At 41.3% G+C, this 20,532-nt stretch overlaps 3 protein-coding genes across 3 annotated transcripts; 1 reads left to right on the top strand and 2 right to left on the bottom strand.

Moving 5' to 3' along the window:
• Nucleotides 1-362: 362 nt before the first annotated feature.
• LOC118389249 (polycomb complex protein BMI-1-like) lies at nucleotides 363-6,499 on the bottom strand. The gene is made up of 9 exons (XM_035779123.2): nucleotides 6,342-6,499; nucleotides 5,509-5,636; nucleotides 5,251-5,347; nucleotides 5,064-5,119; nucleotides 3,113-3,251; nucleotides 2,488-2,524; nucleotides 2,144-2,242; nucleotides 1,825-1,905; nucleotides 363-1,654 (listed from the first exon to the last, which is right to left on the bottom strand). The coding sequence occupies exons 2-9, from the start codon at nucleotides 5,624-5,626 to the stop codon at nucleotides 1,280-1,282; spliced, it is 1,002 nt and encodes a 333-aa protein (XP_035635016.2). The 5' UTR covers nucleotides 5,627-5,636; nucleotides 6,342-6,499; the 3' UTR covers nucleotides 363-1,279.
• A 509-nt stretch (nucleotides 6,500-7,008) lies between these two features.
• On the top strand, nucleotides 7,009-18,136 carry LOC118389247 (phosphatidylinositol 5-phosphate 4-kinase type-2 beta). Its single transcript, XM_035779119.2, is given in 11 exon segments — nucleotides 7,009-7,679; nucleotides 10,169-10,266; nucleotides 11,429-11,525; nucleotides 13,023-13,038; nucleotides 13,041-13,174; nucleotides 13,476-13,622; nucleotides 14,404-14,442; nucleotides 15,115-15,228; nucleotides 15,477-15,735; nucleotides 16,812-16,915; nucleotides 17,083-18,136. Coding segments are annotated over 11 exon segments (1,233 nt in total). The 5' UTR covers nucleotides 7,009-7,535; the 3' UTR covers nucleotides 17,164-18,136.
• Nucleotides 18,137-18,449: 313 nt separating this feature from the next.
• On the bottom strand, nucleotides 18,450-20,387 carry LOC118389248 (proteasome subunit beta type-3-like). Its single transcript, XM_035779120.2, has 6 exons — nucleotides 20,219-20,387; nucleotides 19,475-19,659; nucleotides 19,246-19,353; nucleotides 18,965-19,142; nucleotides 18,777-18,871; nucleotides 18,450-18,615 (listed from the first exon to the last, which is right to left on the bottom strand). Exons 1-6 carry the CDS (start codon nucleotides 20,219-20,221, stop codon nucleotides 18,567-18,569), a joined length of 618 nt encoding a protein of 205 aa, XP_035635013.1. The 5' UTR covers nucleotides 20,222-20,387; the 3' UTR covers nucleotides 18,450-18,566.
• Nucleotides 20,388-20,532: the final 145 nt, after the last annotated feature.

The following is a 20,532-nucleotide window of genomic DNA, read 5'->3' as shown; positions in this document are numbered from 1 at the left end:
TCTCTTAATTACGGTCACATTTTGCCATTCTATAAACTGTTTTGTATGTCACTTATGAAGAAATGCAATGGTTCAACCTAAAACATCCTCTGCATTGAAGTCGTGAAAATCCAGATTCTTTGGAGAGCACATAGTTGCCATGGATCCCAACTTAAAATCAAGTTAAGTTAAACATTTCTAAATAGCAGCATAATGATAATACATGCTTTAAAGCTCTGCTACTCATGAATTGTTGTTGATAGCAATTTCTATGTATTAAAAGTCCAAATGGAGACTTATCACAAGGGCACTGGCAAGTTCTGATATTTGAACTGCTTGAGAAAATAACTCAAACTAATCAGAATGGGACACTGAACTCAAAACCAAGTAAGTAAACTTTTTAATGACCTAAACATGCACATATGGCTGATATTTTAGAATAATATCATAGAATGGTCAAAATATACATTGAGGGAATGTCAAAAGTGTATGAAAATACAACATGGTGTACATGGTCAGATATACAATTCCCTTTGAGCTCATTTCTCTGTAAGTAGAACGGGTACCAGTATGTAATGTTGAAAAACATGTACGGTAAGCTATGTTTTTTCAGACAATTGTAGTGCTGCTTGGGGCTTGATAAATAATGGCTTTCTAATGTCAAAGCACAGGGAAGTTCAGTACTCGTATACTGTGATCTGCATTTCAAAGAAAGTGCATCAAACGTTTCATACATATCTATTGTCCTTGGTGATTGGGGCCATTACCAGTAGAAAGTACTGCATCTATCTACATACACCAGAGTTATTATATACAGTATGACCGACGGCAAGAAGACATCTTGCTTTTTTATTTCTAGTTAATATTTATATATATGGACATTGGCTTTGCAATGCCATTCAGCATTTTGTCATAATTGATATTTTAAAGCCAAATTAATTCTGAAGAATTGGGGGAAGGAATCGTTGAACCGACTGCATATTATACAGTTACAAAACAATTACAATATCCTGTATAAAAGATACTATATACATGACCAGGTATGTACGAATGCTCACATTGGATACATATTGTACATTTTGTATGTATGTTTTACTCTAACACACAGTCACACACACACATTGAAATTAAATGTCTATTTGGCTGCACTTGACAGTCTTTTTGCTGATCACAATCGACCTCTCTCTTAGTACTCTCTTGGCAGATTTTCTCCTTGTCTGTCCTTTGGTCCATTGAGGGGCTACTCCGACATTTTGGGGCAATTCCGTTCCACTCTCCATGTTTCTGGGATGTATTAGATTTAGGTTGGTGGCGGTACAGCCCCTTTGTCCCCTCCCCTAGTCTCAGTCGCCGCTCCATTGCTTTTGCCGTTGACATTCACCTTGCGGGTGTTGCTCCCTGACTTGGAGGCTAGAGGGAGCCGTTGAGTACCGTTGGGTCCTGTGGTACCGCTGGGGCTCTGAAGGGTAGAGGGTTGGCCTCGGAGGGCAGGGCTGGGCAGGGTGGAGGCTCTGGGGGCCTGACCAGCCGGGCTCAGGGCCTTGTCGCTGTGGGAGTCGCTCTCAGAGGTGGGGCTTGTGTTGACACCGTCGGAGTGAGCCTGGGCGGCACCTTGGGACAGCCGTCGACGCTTCCGGGTGGGCTTGACCCAGTACTGCAGGGGGAGGGGGCCATTCTGCAAAGAGTCACAGAGAGAAGATGAGAACTCTCCAGACACGTGAAAGATCACTCAGATCCTAGGACCTAGCAACGTAGATGTTTAGTGAAGTTGGGATTAGGGTTGGAAGTGACAACTGAAGCTTGGTCAGTGTTGTTGTTATAGCCAGTGTGTCAGTTGGCACTTACACGTCGCCAAGAATACATGTAGGCAATATCCATCAGCGTGTAGTAGTCCTTTAAGGGCTCATCAGCGTACAGCACTTCAATCTGTCAAGGTAGAGAGCACTATTACACATTAATAGCACACAAGTTCAAGAGAAGGGTGTGAAGTATGGGAATAAGTATGAAGTATGGGGCTAGTCCACCTAAGTGAAAGCACACATGATCTACTGTATAGGAATGCAGCTTGTCACTAAAATACAATATTGCGACAAAGCCGTTGTTGGTGTATGCTATGGCTATCTATGGAGTTGTGAGGCGGTTCTGTGCAGCCTGTAGGAATTACCCGTAAGGTGTTTGGAATGTCCATCTTGCTACGCAAGAACTTGGCTAAGTGCAGGACGGTCATGGCTGCCGGGCATTGCAGGAAGCGTTTGCTGTTGGTCTGAAAATGAAGAGAACAGTACGTGTGGTTAGAACCGATTTTATAACTAGAGGGTAAGGGCAGGACATAATATGAAAGGTTAGAAAAATGTGGTCCTGTATGGCTCAGTTGGTAGAGCATGGCGCTTGCAATGTATGCACGCATGACAGTCGTTTTTAAAATAAATGTATTATCATTTAGATAGTGTGGGTGACAAATTTACATCAGCATTTACTGGGTTAGCATTTTATGGTTGAATCACTCACATTGTCTCCTTCTGTATTCATAGGTTGTGTGTCACTTCTATAAGAAAATGGAAAAACAGCATGGGTTAAGATGAGCATAGCTTTGATTTGAAATGCTTTTTTACCCAGCTTTCTGTTAACAAACTTATTAGCACGTAGAGACACAGCCCTATTATAACACATTTGGTCTGTTCTACAGGAAACAGCCCTATTTATAACACATTTGGTCTGTTCTACAGGAAACAGCCCTATTATAACACATTTGGTCTGTTCTACAGGAAACAGCCCTATTATAACACATTTGGTCTGTTCTACAGGAAACAGCCCTATTTATAACACATTTGGTCTGTTCTACAGGAAACAGCCCTATTATAACACATTTGGTCTGTTCTACATTTGGTCTGTTCTACAGGAAACAGCCCTATTTATAACACATTTGGTCTGTTCTACAGCCCTATTTATAACACATTTGAAACAGCCCTATTATAACACATTTGGTCTGTTCTACAGGAAACAGCCCTATTTATAACACATTTGGTCTGTTCTACAGGAAACAGCCCTATTATAACACATATGTTCTACAGGAAACATCCTATCTAATTGGTTGCATGAAAAAGACCAAGAGATCACACATTCTAGAACTTACTTGTTCTTCTCATGGAACTGAATGGAGAGACTGATGATTTCATCTTCTGCAATAATAGTTGGCTCCTCCACCACTTCTCCTGGCTCCAGGTGTTGGTTTTCCTGGTTTGTGTAGAAGTCCCGCCTTCGTTTCATCTCATCTGATGTAAACAAAAAGTCAGAGTGAAAAAGACGTTGGCATATGTCCGCTTTTAATTATGAAAAAGGGGCAACTGTTCACGGGCTCAAACAGGCTTATTGTACTGTAATTAGCACTAAATATGCTCCTTGTAAAATACTGCAATGTACACTGAACACAAATATAAATGCAACATGTAAAGTCCCATTTTTCATGAGCTGAAATAAAATATAAAAAATGTCCCATACGCACAAAAAACATTTATCTCAAATTGTGCACCCACATTTGTTTACATCCCTGTTGGTGAGTATTTCTCATTTGCCAAGATACCAGACAGGTGTGACATATCAAGAAGCAGATTAAACACCATGATCATTACACAGGTGCACCTTGTGCTGGGGACAATTAAAGGCCACAACACAATGCTACAAATGTCTCATGTTTTGATGGAGCGTGCAATTGGCATGCTGACTGCAGGAATGTCCAACAGAGCTGTTACCAGAGAATTTAATGTTAATTTCTCTACCATAAGCCACCTCATACGTTGTTTTAGAGAATTTGGAAGTACATCCAACAGATTACAACCTCTCACTTTCGGTTATTTGAAAATGAAATAATCTAAGAAATATTGCCATTTTTAAAACAAATCTTAAAGTTGGTTGTAATTTCAGTTTAATCCACCAGAAAAGACTGAACAAATATTACAACAAATATACTAACCGATAAAATAAAAATGGAGTTGAAAACAGTATAATCTTTGTAAATTATATCATAAATAGGACTGGTGGAGTCACACTAGCAGCTAACAAAAATATATGGAAAGGTCTGCTCTGTCCAAAATTACAACCAACTAATTGCAGCATTACCACAAAAAATGGAAGAGACAAGAGGATGGGGGCAAAAACCTGTGTCGGCCCTGCATTAAAGACCATAATTGGTTAAAGGAAATTGTGATAAAAAAGTATCCCCGTTTCATTTAAGGACCAGAAAATTGACAGCTGTGCCATACAGATTGCAAAATAGTTGTGAAGAGATTAGGGATGTACTGATTCCATTGCACATTGCTTAAAAACAGATGATAGCGAAAGTTAAATAAAAATTATTATACACAATTATATATATATATATATATATATATATATATATATATATATATATATATATATATATATATATATATATATATATATACACATACAGAGAGTACAAGTCAAACGTTTGGACACACCTACTCATTACAACATAGAATAATAGTGAACTATGAAATAACACATATGGAATCATGTAGTAACCAAAAAAGTGTTAAACAAATCAACATCTATTTTATATTTGATATTCCTCAAAGTAGCCACCTTTTTGCCTTGATGACAGCTGTGTTTGTGTGTATATATATATATATAAATAGGTTTTTGGAAATGATGCAGACAATTACATAGATTGTGGCTTCTATCAATCTTCAATATTAAAGCTGATCTACCCCCTAAAAAAGGACATCCAACCGGCCTTACAACCGCAGATCTTGAGTAACCATGCCAGCCCCAAGACCTTCATATTCTTCAACCTGGGGGGTGCTGAGGAGTATTTCTGGCTTTAATAAAAGCCCTTTTTGGGGGAAAAACTCATTCGGATTGGCTCGGCCTGGCTCCCCAGTGGGTGGGCCTGTGCCCCTGCCCAGTCATGTGAAATTCATAGATTAGGACCTAATGAATTTATTTAAATTGACTGATTTCCTTCTATGAACTGTAACTCAGTAAAATCTTTGAAATAGTTTGTGTTTATATTTTTTGTTCAGTATTTGTATAGAAAACCCCTTACTCAAGAGATATGGTCTTACCTTTGAATAATCCAGGCACCAACTTGTATACAATGTCCTGTAGAGTCTTGTCTGACCTGAGAAAGGATATGCAAATGATAAAGCCACTTACTAAAGATAAGACCATGTTGGTTGCACATATAGACAGATAATAACACAAGTACTCAGAGAGAGACGTGTGCGCGCGCACACACACAATGTGACTAACCTGATGCTGAGCTGTGGACACGTCTTGTGTACTTGCACATCACATCTGGGGCAGAACTTGTTGGTTTCCAGGAAGGCAACAATGCACGTCTTGCAGACTGAAGTAAGACAGACAGACTTAAAGCAGGTGACTTACTGTAGGGCTTTTTATGAAAAGAAAATGCATTGTAAATCTACATTCATTTTCTACATCAGTTTATAGGCCATATAGTCTAGCCCATATGCATTTAGAATAATGCAGTGGACTTAGGAATCTTACATGAGTGCAAGCACTCCACGATGGTTGTGGCATCGATGAAGTAGCCCACACACAGTGGGCATATCAGGTTAGGATTCAGCTCTGTGATTTTTAGCCGACTGGGTTGCATTTTATCCATCTGGAAGGATCTGCAAAAAGAACAACCATCAGCCAAAGAATGACTGATTATTTATTGGGTAGCAAAATGTGAACCACTAAAGTACATGACACATTTATTGACCTTTTTTTGCTGTTGTTGACATGTTTTCAAACACAAAGCCTACACATACAAAATGTGTACTGACATATTGATGTGGTCCACGGATATTGTCTATAATAATATGGATCACTTTTTTTGTTAGAAGCAGTTATGCTTCTTGTAATGGACCAGTGTCATAGCTACTACATAGAATGGCTACTAGTGTATGACCATTTATTTTGTAATTATTTCCAGCCTGGTTGTTTTTTTTTTAGATATTACCCATCCACCAATCTAACAAAATACGTTTGGAACTGCTGTAGTCTAGACCCGACTACCCCAGTGGGGCCTCCTGTGCACGGTGAGGCACGTACCCCAAACCCCGAGAAGACCCACAATGAGCCCCTCCTGTACCAGTGGGTTCTTATGCATTATAGAAAAATCTAATAAAAACTATGTAAAGATAGACGAAAAATAAGCTTGGATGGATAGTGGGAAACAAAGCAGCCATCTTAAATTCAGTGACAGGACTGGATATGAGAAACGAACAAGAGAGAATCCAAACATAACACCGAGTACCTCAGTTTGTGAGTTGATGTACCTGTGCATCGCATTATGCGAATAAAAACAATTGATGCCTTTCTTTGCTTCCTACCTGATTTGACATGAAAAACACCAGTACCGCCCGACGTGGATACAGGTAAATTATTTTGAGTCGGTTAACGTTAGATTTTGCAGCAGCGCCAGAAAATGGCTTTTTTTCCCCCACATAGTCAGAGGACCGCCCATTGTGGTCACGTGATATTATTTCCAGTCCCTGCCGCCTGCCATATACTATGTATTTGCTACATTAAAAAAAATACAACTGTCGCTGATAAGTAGCTAAAACACCCACACCCACCCTATACATTAACCACATTTGTTCATGAAGGAGTCATTGCATGCATCTATCTTCTTTTTGACAACCATCCCTAGACGGAAAACCACGCCCCCCTAGACAATGCTCCTCTAGAGAGAATCCTGAAGTTTTTACTACAGACCATTGACCATATTATTGGATTTATTGTAGGATGTTGCGGGTCAATTTGACTGTAAAAAGTGCAAGTTTCATAGCCATAGGCCTACACATGAAATGTATGCCGTTTCTGCTTCATCACCATTCAATTAGAATGAATGATAAATTTACTCTGATAAATCCTGATGTATGATTTATAGTATTCATTTAGCCATCAGCAGCTTTTACAAATACAGAGATTTACCGACCAAAATGTCGCTGCACTTTCAAGGTACCAACTACAGTACGCGCTTCTACTCTCTGCCTCTTGGGGGCGCACTTCGCTTTGCTACGTTCAGTCTAGACGCCATCTTGAGGAGACCCCAAAACTGGTGACAACAATCTCAGGCGCATCATAATGGGATTACTAACCTCTAAATAAAATCACCTCAAATCGTTGTGGGTAGCAAACGACACCAGAAAGGAGAGGAGTCGTCCACCAATAGTGTATTACTTATCATCTTTGATAAGCGGCTTTGCGAAAGGCAACCTTGCCTGTAGCTGGATGGCCGGCTAACAATCTATGCCAGAATCTGGTCTGTGTGCCGCTCCGGACTGAAACCGTGCGGCCTGCTCTGGAGGAAGGGTGGTGACCGCGCAACATGCAATCCCGTTAATTTTACTACAGAATCTAATTAGATTCAAAGACCCTGCAAATCGGAAAGCGGATACGACAATGCATGTATAGATATCACGCTCTTACTGCAAATTTCGTTGTCTGGAGTGATAAGACCCAGCTAGCCTGTTTGATTACAGTGCTGTCTTGCGTTGCCTAAATTATTCCCAACAGGAGACATGTCATCCAACTGTACCAGCGTTGCGCCGGTGAGCGCTAGCAAAACGAAGACGAAAAAGAAACATTTTATAGGACAGAAAGTGAAATTATTCCGTGCAAGTGAGCCTATTCTCAGCGTTTTAATGTGGGGTGTCAACCATACGGTAAATGTATTTTTGTTCATGTTCCCAAGCTAGTTTGTTTGTCTATGTGGTGTTTTGACGAGGTAACGCGACAGTTAGCCAGCTGCTTGATTGACAAAAGCCAATTTTAGAACTCATCCATCGTCTGTAGTGTATGGGTGTTAGCCAGGTACTTAGTCTGATGCTCAGGTGAAAGCTGTTAACCCTTCATTCACCATCCTCCCTGGTCAAGAATATAAACGTAGCAACAATCTAGCTATTTGGTGTGCCAGTCGCGTGCGCTTTAAAAATGTGCAGCAAATAGCTGCGACGTTGAACATAAACATTTCACATTACCCGCGCAATTTGCAGGCATTATTTGGCACAACCTGCATAACGTATTCTGTTCTGTGTGGTGGTCTGAAGTGAGTTGGTTAGGAGAGGAGGTCGTGAGCACTGCTCCAACCTAAGCATTCATTATGTCTAGCGCAGGCCAGAGAGGGGTGTGACTGTTGGAGAGCAGCAGGTTGCATTGAGACTCAACCGCAGCCTGCCTGCCTATTGTTTTACAGGCATCAATGAATGAGAAGGCGGCAAATCTAACATTTAGCATATTCTAGCCTATATTCCTGATTTAATGTGGTTTAGTGTGAAGTACACATTCGAACACTCAACCATAAAAATAATAGGTTCACAGTCTAATTTGAGTGGGAGAAGGATGGACAGTGTCTTCAACACATCCTGAAAGACACTTTATTGATACTGTTTTTCACCAAATGCATCAAGTTTCTCACTCAAATGAATGCTGCGATCACCAAATGGATTGCAGAGAGCTTCAAGGCTCCATTTCTGTGGCCAGCAGTAGTAGGCGAACACACCCCCTTCCCTGCTTGACTGACACCTCCAGATCAATATCTCTGGCATGAATATGATGCCCCAGGCTTTTGATTTGCTTCATTCACCATTTGAATAACAGTGCTGATGCATAATTTCACTTCCAATGTTTGCTGCATTTCAATATGTTGCCTACACTAACATGTACATTACATCTTGCATTTTGTATATTGTCTGTAATTATTCTTGATTTCCCCCTCTATTTGCTGTGTTTTTAGTGAGGCTATTTTAAGTATATTTCAATACCTTATATAAGAAAGATAAGGATAAATATAGACTATAGTCAAACGGACAGTTATTGTATGGAGAAGACAATGGCATTTAATTAACAAATTTGCATATTTAGTGAAGCTGTAATAATCATCCTGTGACGCATTCTGCAATAATCATCATGGACAAGTTCAGTGTGTTGTGGATGCTGGGTGTAGATTCAAGGTGTAGGCGGCAGGCTAATTTAGGCGATTGCAAGAAAGACGTCAAAGAGCCTTCTCCTCAAGGCTCTCATAACCTTAGTCATAACCACAATATATTTCACCTTGGTAGTCAGTCGTAACATTGTTCTGCTCGTCACAAATCTGGATGAATTCAGTTCCAAGCTAAGCTTTTGCTCAGAGAAGACCTTTGTCAGTCGGAGCATATAGCCAAACACAGATTTAATTGAAACTCCCATCAAAAACGGATTCAGTCTTGATGGTAGATAATGCCAGCCTTACAGGCTTTCCAACACCGGGAACAGCCTACATCTTCAAATCTGATATGAGCCTTCGTCATACTTAAAATAAAATCTGCCATTTAGCAGACACTTATATCTTCGGCGACTTACAGTCATGCGTGCATACATTTTACGGATGGGTGGTCCCAGGAATCGAATCCACTACCCTGCCTTTACAAGCTCTACCAACTGAGCGACAACGGACCGCCTTCATCAAACTTTGTGTGTAGGTTGATTAGACATAATCCAACATATAGTCAGGATATTGATTGTCTGCCTGCTGAAGGCATTAAGCTATGCCTCTAATGACAAATAAATAGGATACTTTTGAAGGACACACTATCTACCAGAGCCTAACCTGTGGGCATGTTAAACAGTGATTCCTCATAGCATGTCAGACAGTTGAATGAGAGTCTATCCCTTGAAGCAGCAGCTCTATGAGAGGCGACTAGGCTATGTCCTGCATATTCCATACAACTCGATGTGTTTGTGCTCCATATGCTATTATTTTCCCACCTCAAGATAACTTTTCAAATGTCTCCCCTATTTTAGCCATGTCTGCGTCTCCTGGATGTGTTCTTGTCTCCTTTTTTCTTTGAAGTGTTTATTCACGTTCCCTCCCTGCCACTCCTCTTACTGTCTGGAGTTTATACATATATGGAGAAGGCTCGCTCGGGGAATCAGTCTGTTCCTTACAGTGAATCTGTCTGGGTAGATAAGATCAACAATGTGACAAGGGGACTCAGCCAGAGAGCACTGCTGTCAGTTCACTTTGGTCCAAAGTGAATGATTGTCAGTAAATAGACACTGGTTCACTGCAGTTTGGTCTGGTGTGGGGATTAGTGTGTTGACCTCCTCTTCCCTGCTCTACCATTCTATTTTGATCTTCTGATCTCCTGCTCTTTCTATCTCCCCTATGTTTCAGATCAACGAGTTAAGTAACGTTCCTGTACCAGTAATGCTGATGCCTGATGATTTTAAAGCCTACAGTAAGATCAAAGTGGACAACCACCTATTTAACAAGTAGGTATCCTGAGTTCTAACTTTGCAACCTGCCATACCATATTACTGCACACCATATTACTGCCCATATAAACTCAAACAAGAGGCCAATTTAGCTGCATTGTTTAGAAATATACAGTACAGACCTGAAGTCTGTTAACACTATGTTATGCTACTGATTAGGAGAGAGAAGGTCTTGGCTTGGTTGGCCCAATGGTCTATGACGTGGTGTCCTTTTAAATCACTAGCAAGATCAAGCTCCTCTATCACCTGTAATATAACTCACCATGGGTCTAGCGATCCCCACTACACTGGAGTTGTAGTCAAAACATTAATTCAACACTTAACTGAGCAGCTTTGCAATGCAAATCATCCTCGTAGTGAAGCACCTCTAGTATGCTGGTCAAGAGCTTCTCACATTTCCATTATCTAGTCCAGTGGGTTCCTCCGATGACATCAACACTCTGCTAATGGACTAACTATAGAATTAGAATACTAGAATGGACATGAACCTTCATATGATGGGATAACAGTCAGCCATTTGGGTCAGGGAGTTGGTCAACCATGATTTGCCAGTGCTGTGATGAGATATTGTGTAAAGTAATGCATTGGAAGAATTTAGCTAGCCAGACAGTTTTAGAGGAATGATTCCATACATTTTTCAAACGAACTGCCAATATGCCAAAATTTCATTCATGCAATCAATCCACAGCCATAAACTGGCTGAAATCAGTTGATGATAGGAATTGGTCTGTTAAAAATAATGGTCTGTTTACATATATTTTAGAAGCTATTTTTACCGAAAATTTGTTTAAAAGCCGGATGATCTGTATGATTATATGACTATTTTAGGTTGGTAATAATTATATTACACATCTTGTGATATATCACATTCCTTACTTTGATTGTCCTGCGTAAGTAAAATCAAGATTATGCCTCTGGCGATCTCCACTACGCCACACTACACTGATGTTGTTGTCAGAACATTAATTCAAAACTTAACTGAGCATCTTTGCAATGCAAATCATCCTCGTAGTGAAGCACCTCTAGTATGCTGGTCAAGAGCTTCTCACATTTCCATTATCTAGTCCAATGATTCCTCAGAAGACATCAACACTCTGAATGCTAATGGGCTAACACACTCTTCTATATTAACACTCTTCAATACTTTTGTATCTCTCAGAGAAAACCTGCCCAGCCGCTTTAAATTCAAAGAGTACTGCCCTATGGTGTTCCGCAACCTGAGGGAGAGGTTCTGCATCGATGACCAGGATTACCAGGTAAAATATGGTCTCCTGTGTAGAGATGTCTAAGGGGAAGAATGTAGGATGGGTTAACTGAAGAGAAAGACCATTTGAGGATGGGTTAACAGTAGTGAACTGAAAGACAGAATGAGGATAGACGTTTGCTTGGCACGGCTCAGTAATGTCAAACGGGTAGAGGACAATTAAGGGGAGTGCAGATCAGAGTACCAGAGGGAACTCCCTGTTGTTCCCTGCCCAGTTTGACTCATAGCAGATGTCAATTCTTCCCTCAGCCCAATGTAGTAGGCTTTATCAGCATTTCATCCCTCAGCCCAATGTAGTCAGGCTTTATCAGCATTTCATCCCCCTCAGCCCAATGTAGTCAGGCTTTATCAGCATTTCATCCCTCAGCCCAATGTTCAGGCTCAGCCCAATGTTCAGGCTTTATCCCATCCCTCAGCCCAATGTAGTCAGGCTTTATCAGCATTTCATCCCTCAGCCCAATGTAGTCAGGCTTTATCAGCATTTCATCCTCAGCCCAATGTAGTCAGGCTTTATCAGCATTTCATCCCAGCCCAATCAGCCCAATGTAGTCAGGCTTTATCAGCATTTCATCCCTCAGCCCAATGTAGTCAGGCTTTATCAGCATTTCATCCCTCAGCCCAATGTAGTTAGGCTTTATCAGCATTTCATCCCAGCCCAATGTAGTCATCCCTCAGCCCAATTTCATCCTCAGCCCAATGTAGTCAGGCTTTATCAGCATTTCATCCCTCAGCCCAATGTAGTCAGGCTTTATCAGCATTTCATCCCTCAGCCCAATGTAGTCAGGCTTTATCAGCATTTCATCCCTCAGCCCAATGTAGTCAGGCTTTATCAGCATTTCATCCCTCAGCCCAATGTAGTCAGGCTTTATCAGCATTTCATCCCTCAGCCCAATGTAGTTAGGCTTTATCAGCATTTCATCCCTCAGCCCAATGTAGTCAGGCTTTATCAGCATTTCATCCCTCAGTTGATCAGGCTTTATCAGATTTCATCCCTCAGCCCAATGTAGTTAGGCTTTATCAGTTTCATCCCTCAGCCCAATTTAGGCTTTAGTTTTCATCCCTCAGCCCAATGTAAATCAGCATTTGTTGATCCCTAGGGTCCCCTGTTTACTGAGTTCTCAGTGTTTAGCGATACCAAGCATAGTTTATTACATTAAGTTCAACTAACTTGGTAGCCTTGCTGACTGGATCGCAATGTGAAGTGTTTTTTGTTTAGCTTGGAATAGCTCTATGTAAATGAAATCCATTGATCCATTACTAACTCGTGAAATAATTATGAAACATTCTTTACAGAGGGCTTTTCATTCATGTCAAAGCCTCAATTTTCTGCTCTGTATGTCTAAATGAAATCCATTGATCCATTACTAACTCGTGAAATAATTATGAAACTCCCTCAGCCCAATGTAGTCTCCATTTCATCCCTCAGCCCAATGAATGGCTTTATAATTATATAGAAACCGGGCTCCCTCCTGTGGTGGATCATCATCAGAACTCTCTGACGAGGAGCGCCCGCTGAACAGCGACTCCCAGGGGCGCTTTGGCAACCGCTTCCTGTCCAGCTACGACCACCGCTTCGTCATCAAGACGGTGTCCAGCGAAGACATCGCCGAGATGCACAACATCCTCAAGAAGTACCACCAGGTGGGAGAGTTACCACAGGCACAAATATAACACGTTTGAATTTTTAAAATGTATTTTCTGTACAAACATACACCCTCTTAATACATGTTGAAGGGAGCATGTTGGCTTAAAATACTGAGGACATTTCAATGTGGTGCTGAAGAAATATTGGTGAATTGTTCCATTTGGTGGGACTATCCTTTTGTAATAGCTAACAATTTATGCCGACTTCGTTACTGGAGCTCTCCCTGTTTCCTTTGCATTACTCATTCCCGTTCCTCTTTCCCCTCTCTCTCTCCTTTCCTCCATTGGGTGTCTCCAGTTCATAGTGGAGTGTCATGGCAGCACTCTGCTCCCTCAGTTCCTGGGCATGTACCGGCTAACAGTGGACGGGGTTGAGACGTACATGGTGGTGACCCGTAATGTATTCAGCCACCGTCTCACCGTGCACCGCAAGTACGACCTGAAGGTAGGTGTCGATGTGCACACTAGCTTGGAGGGAACCAACTGGGAGAACACTTACTGGTAGTACACTAACTTCAGTAGGGCACTAGGAGCACACTTACAGCTGTAACACTGTTGGTGCTCATTGGGCTAAGGGCATTTGTAACAAGCTCAATGCATAGGGTGCTTGCAGAGTATTCCGGTTCCCAGGAGAACTTGAGCCAGACTATTTTCTGCTCCAATGGTTTTGATGTATTATTTTTTTATTAAATTTTTATTTAACCTTTATTTAACTCAGCAAGTCGGTGAAAACAAATTCTTATTTACAATGATGGCCAAACCCGGACAACGCTGGGCCGATTGTGCTCCCCCTATGGGATTCCCAATCACGGCCGGATGTGATACCGCCTGGAGTCGAACCAGAGACTGTAGTGACGAGATGCAGTGCCTTAGACCGCTGCACCACTCTGGAGCATCTAGAAGGGGAAATGGTTAAGAATGCTGCTCTTGTGGAAAAGCTCAGCAAATCTGTCTCTTTGTGCACGGGCAACAACACTGAGAACAGAGGTGTGACGGCGTGCATGCCTATTGGCTCTCAGAACACCGTTTCCCGTACAACAAACAACTCTGCCGCTGCCAGGCATTCTCAGGGGGAAACAGTTCTGCTTTCTGAAATATGACAATGTTATAACCATACTGTCAAGTCCAGGAGAAACAAAGGGGAAACAAAGATGCAAAGAATGTCTGTCTCTAACTCTGAATTCCGTTACATCTCTGTGAATTATATATTTTTCCTTCTCATTCAGGGTTCCACAGTCTCAAGGGAAGCCAGTGACAAAGAGAAGGTGTGTTCTTTTACATATGTACGATGATGAGAGGAGTGTTGGGGTACAATGACAGCACCCCAAAAATAACTGTGGGTCGTGCTAAAAAAAAAAGCATCAAACTAACCAGCTAAAAACAAAACTCATTTACAGGCCAAAATACTTTTTAGAAAAGTACAGAAATACTGTTTTTTCCATCTAATGATAATGAAGCACAAATTAAATAACACATCCACAGTTGGGCCATGTCCGACTGCTGTCTATGCTGCGCAGAGGGGGCAGTCAAAAGGGGGTGAGTGTAGTCCATGTGGAATAGTTAGCTGTGTGTGCTCTAGTAGTATCTACCATGTGAGTTACATTACCCGCTCTGAAACCTAGAAGTAGTTATTTCCCTTCCTGGTTACGTCTTTTGTAGAGCGGTGCGTAAATACTGCTTTGTGAGTGCTGAGTTGTTGTTGGGAACAGAAGGTTGCTGGTTCACACCTAGTGAGGGACGGACAGAACCTAGTGAAGCCAATGTCACTGGTCGTACTGCGGACCTCGCGCTCAAGAAACCCAACGTCTTAAACCATTACACCGAGAGGAAATGCCTGAAATGGTTGTTCTTCCTAAATAGTCAATCCTAAATCAAGACCTCTGTCATTTGTGCCAATCTCAGAATATTTTGATTCTAATTTCTATCACTCTGCTCAGGCCAAGGAACTCCCCACTTTTAAGGACAACGACTTTCTGAACGAGGGCCAGAAGCTGCAGATAGGAGATGACAACAAGAAGTACTTCTTGGAGAAACTAAAGCGCGACGTAGAGGTAGGAGACATCTCACGGCTGCTCGATTTTATGTTTTTGTTATCATTACAGTCATTGTGAAAATATCCGTAAATGGACTTCTGCACATTATGTTTGGTTTCTAGACCTTTCAACCAGTTTCACCTGTGAACAAAGACATTACTTTAGGTTGACAAATAGAAAAAGAATAGTGAGTTTAATGTCCTCCAAATTTCCCAAAAGAACATTTGTTACAATATCTGACATCTTTCTCCTGTTTGTGTACATAGTTCCTGGCCACTCTAAAGATCATGGACTACAGTCTACTGGTGGGGATCCATGATGTGGACCGGGCAGAGCAGGAGGACATGGAGGTGGAGGCAGGAGGAGAGGAGGAGGAGTACGAGAACGATGGGATGGGAGGAGCACTCACCGGCTCCTTCGGCACCCCTCCAGACAGCCCTGGGAACCCCCTCAACTTTGGCGGGTTCTTTGGCCCTGGCGAGTTCGACCCCTCCGTGGACGTCTACGCAATCAAGAGCAACGACAGTAAGAGACTGTCTTTCTTGAGTTGTCACGTGATTTTTTTTTATGCAATTGTGCTAGATATGTGCTACTCTCTATCTGCAGTGCCTTCAGAAAGTATTCACACCTGGACTTTTTCCACACTTTGTTGTGTTACAGCCTGAATTTAAAATTGATTACATTTTTGATTTTATCACTGGCCTGCACACAAATGCCCCATAATGTCGAAGTGGGCTTGTGTTTTTCTAAATGTTTACATATTAATAAAAAATTGAAATCTGAAATGCCTCTCTAAGAAGGGCACCTATTGATAGGTATACAAAAATACAGACATTGAATGTCCCTTTGAGGAATGGTAAAGTTATGAATTACACTTTGTATGGTGTATCAATACACCCAGTCACTACAAATATACAGGTGTCCTTCCGAACTAGAGAGGAAGGAAACCACTCAGGGATTTCACCATGAGGCCAATGGTGGCTTTAAAACAGTTACAGAGTTTAATAACTGTGATAGGAGAAACCTGAGGATGGATTAACAACATTGAAGTTACTCCACAATACTAACCTTATTGGTAGAGTGAAAAGGAAGCCTGTACAGAATAAAACATATTCCAAAACATGGATCCTGTTTGCAATAAGTCACTTAAATAATACTGCAAAAAAGGACCTGGAAATGGTTGTCTTGCAGTGATTAACAACCAATTTGACAGAGCTTTAAGAATTTAAAAAAATAATAATGGGCTAATGTTGCACAATCCAGGTGTGAAAAGCTCTTAGAGACTTTCCCTTAAAGACTCACAGCTGTAATCGCTGCCAAACGATGCTTCTACAAAGTATTGACTCAGTGGTGTGAATACTTATTTAAATTCGATATTTCATTTTCAATACTTAGCAAAAAACATGTTTTCACTTTGTCATTATGGGGTATTGTGTATAGATTGGTAAGCAACCAGGAAATGCTAGAGCAATTTCTATATTGTGCATCTTTAATTAACATTGAACATTAAACTAATTTTAGAACAGACATCATGGGACTGCCCAGTGAAACGTAATACTTGCTATTTATACTCTTATGCACTGTCTTGCTCCTTGTGGTAGGTGCTGTGAAGAAAGAAGTGTACTTCATGGCTATCATCGACATCCTCACGCACTACGACGCTAAGAAAAAAGCTGCACATGCTGCCAAAACTGTGAAACATGGGGTGAGTAATGGACTACCTTTGACCAAACATGAAGCCAAGTGATTAGGCTGCAAAGATGCTAGATCATATAGTAGTTTCAAGGAGAAGATGTGTTATTAAATATAAATTGTAGTTGTATGTTCCTAATGTGCATGTGTTTACACTAAACTCTGTTCTCCCTCCTTCAGGCTGGGGCAGAGATCTCCACCGTAAACCCAGAGCAGTACTCCAAAAGATTCTTTGAGTTCATGTCCAACATCCTGTCATAGAATCATCTCTCCTACCCCAGCCAATCACATCCTGTCATCAGCCACACCCACCCCTCTCTCCCTCCTCCTGCCCCTCCCACCTGATTTAGCCCCACCCCTTACCCTCCCACTCTGGGGATGACAGACTGAAAGGATGCACAGACGAAGAGCCTGTTACATTGACCCACAGAGAGGGGGCGCCGGACTTTTTCTTTTAAAAAAAAAAAAGCAACGTGTCTCTTCTCCACCCCCATGTCCCACTCCCCCTGCCCAGCCACCTCAATCTGAGTGCTCGACAAGGAAGGCTTGTGAAACAGAGTTCAATAGGATATTTGAGACCCTTCCCCACCACGTTATACTAGTCCTCACGCCAGCACGGGAACTGTCTCACTAATGCCTTGAAAGAGTGTCAGCTTCAGCAGTAGGAGTCTGTTTAGTACCGTCTGTTCGTTTCCGTTCGTTATTATTTTCAGACACACACAAACCTCTCACAGACACAAAGCGGTCAGATCGCATTAATCTTTTGACCGAACTCTGCCTCCTTGACTTGTCAGGAGATCCGCAGCCGACAGTATCAAAATTGGAAATGCAGGAGATTAAGGGTTTTAACGTAAATAAATGCAATATCAAAATGCATGGCTGAAATGTACATGACTCTGCCAGTTAGTTGAAACGTCAAACCACTGAATTTAGCATCTGAGCATTATGACTAAAAAAGAAAAAAACATAAGTGTCTGAATGTTACGTTGCCATATTGTTCTGAAAACTTTTGACATTTTTACCATGAACTTGGTTGGTAAAGGAAAATCCACATAAAAGGGGAATACTAAAGCAAATGCTTGTTTTATTACCATAAGAATCATTTTTATATCTCGTTTACATTAATGTAGCATTTGTGTTTGTATACAGTATTGTTTTGTAACAGACATTAGATCAGAAAAGTTACTTGAAAAGGATTCATTACATATTAAAAGGGAGTTGTTTTTTTCCTGAATTTAATTCATTTTCTCACCTGACTAACAAAGATAATTCTTTTGTGCTTTGTAGCGATGGTTTTAAATTAGGTTATTATAATGACTTATTCCGTGTCGAGAGACAAGTGTCAATAGCTGTTTAGCCACTCAATTAATTCAAATTAGTCCCTGGAGACTGTTCTTCTCAAAAGGTTACTGGCTATCTTTCCGTTTTATTAAATCACCACAGCACAGATAATCCACATTTATCAATCTGATAAATCTGGCATTTAACAAAGTTAAGCCCTCATCTTTCATTACTTTCTCACAAATAACATACCAGGCACACCAGAGTCATTGTAACACTAATAGTCATTAATTTTATTGAACAGTATCTTAAAAACAGTACACGCAGTGTTGATCATTTTCATACAAAATAGTAGGAGCTGGTAGAGATGAGGGAGAGGAGCTTTAATCCATTCTGGCCTTCAGGGTACGTGTGGTGATCTTGTCCTTCTCACTGTAAAAATAAGTTAATCAAGGTACTACAACAACACTGACCAGAGTATTATTAATATCATCTAAATGTCATTTGTATGAATCCTCTGATTAATTACACATTTAGCAGGTATTTAATAAAAAATGTAGGCAGTGGAAGAGGAAAAGTATGACTGTACTTACATGACTTGCACGATGACACCCATGCCTGAAACGGCATCCCTGTCCACTGCATTCAGCATGGCTTGGGAGATGGTCTCAAACAGGTCCTCTGGTTCCTGCAGGTGTCAAAAATAACCATTGTAAATAAAAAGAGAGATAATCAACTATCACAGTCAATGTATTATCTTACAATACAGTACACAACCTACCATGTCTGGCTCCCAGAGAGATTCACACATGCCGTACATCTGCTCTGAGCAAGTGCCGCTCACAACAAAGTCCTCTGTCACCATGGGGCAGCCAATCAGGTCCAGCGAGCAGATAAATGGCTCAAAGGTCTTGGGGTCCAGCCCAGCGATCACAGGCTCAATGTAGTATGGTCCAAATCTAAGACAAGGGATACACGTTTGATCAGTCACAGGCTTGCCACCAAGGCGGAAGTGGAGACTTGTATATGAAATACTGTGCTTCTTCACATCAGTAAACTCACCTCCTCTCATACAGCAGGTTGGAGACCATGCTCATGAATGTCTTGGGTTTGATCTGACGCCCCTCCTTCAGCTCATAGAGGTTCAATCTGAACTTGAGCCTCTGGGAACTGTTAGAAAAATAAAGTGGATAATTAATATCACCTGCAAGGTCAATCTGTTGCACTGACCATCCAAATACTCTGGAACTTGGGAGAGAAGAAGTGCACTGATGGACCAGTGCACACTTACACTGTCTGTACGTCAGTAGCCAGGCCAGCCAGGCCAATGTAGAGTCTGTCTCCCATGGGAAAGATCTTCTGGAAGTCCGTGGTCACCATCTGAGCCTGTACACCGAATCTTCGATCTGCTGCAATGGCTACACATTGCTTACCCTTCATCGCCATGACGGCACCACCATTATAGGACATAATAGACTGGAGATGGAACACAAGGAAGGAAACGAGGGAGAGAAGTTATGAGTAGCAATCATGACGGGGTCAATTTCAAAACCCAAACAACATTGTTTCCATCACTAACTATTGAGTTACTAACTTTGACGGGTGACCCTCATTACTTCAAACATAGGTGAATTAGTAGAAACATTGGCATAACTATTAACGACAAGATTCTAAACTTCATCAGACTCAAGTTGCATGATGTTGCATCCCTCTTCAGATAACTAGTGATAACATTAGTCAGCTCATTCATAGACTTGCGTTAGTGACAATAATCCAGTTTATAGCTAACTAGGTAGCGAGTTAATAAAGTAGTTATGTTTGGAAAATGACTAACACTAGTTACATTTTCGTTGAACAAGTTAGTTAGCAATGCCAAAAGTCCCCTGCAATGGTAACTAAGCTAGCTAACGTTAGCAAGCTAAATGCTAGCTACCGTACTGATTAGGCAGCCGGTTGCTAACGTTAGCTAAGCTAGTTTTACAAACCAATCTACGGACCACAAGCTACATGCATACATTATTTGACATCGTCTTACCATTGTGAATACGTTGATGTGTCTTCCTTAGCCGTTGAAATATCTTGTAAATGTTCACGTTACACTTTTAATGACTGCGGATAACAATCCCACAGTGACTACACGATTTGGAACAGGCGGAAATCAGCCACCCTTGCTGTTTGAAACGTCATTCGGTACTACACGATGATTGGGTCTGTAAAAAGTTCCGGGTGGCCATTGGTGTTATCGTTGACGGTTGTTAGGGGACTGTGCAAACGTTCCTAGTTTGTTTGAAGCGTGCTACAGTGAAACAAAAATAAAAATAAAGACAAGTTATGGGACCAAACTTTGAA

The sequence above is a fragment of the Oncorhynchus keta genome, chromosome 10 (assembly GCF_023373465.1).
Source record: "Oncorhynchus keta strain PuntledgeMale-10-30-2019 chromosome 10, Oket_V2, whole genome shotgun sequence".
Taxonomy (NCBI): domain Eukaryota; kingdom Metazoa; phylum Chordata; class Actinopteri; order Salmoniformes; family Salmonidae; genus Oncorhynchus; species Oncorhynchus keta.
Note: the sequence above shows the minus strand (reverse complement) of the source record. Positions and strands in the feature narration are given on the sequence as shown.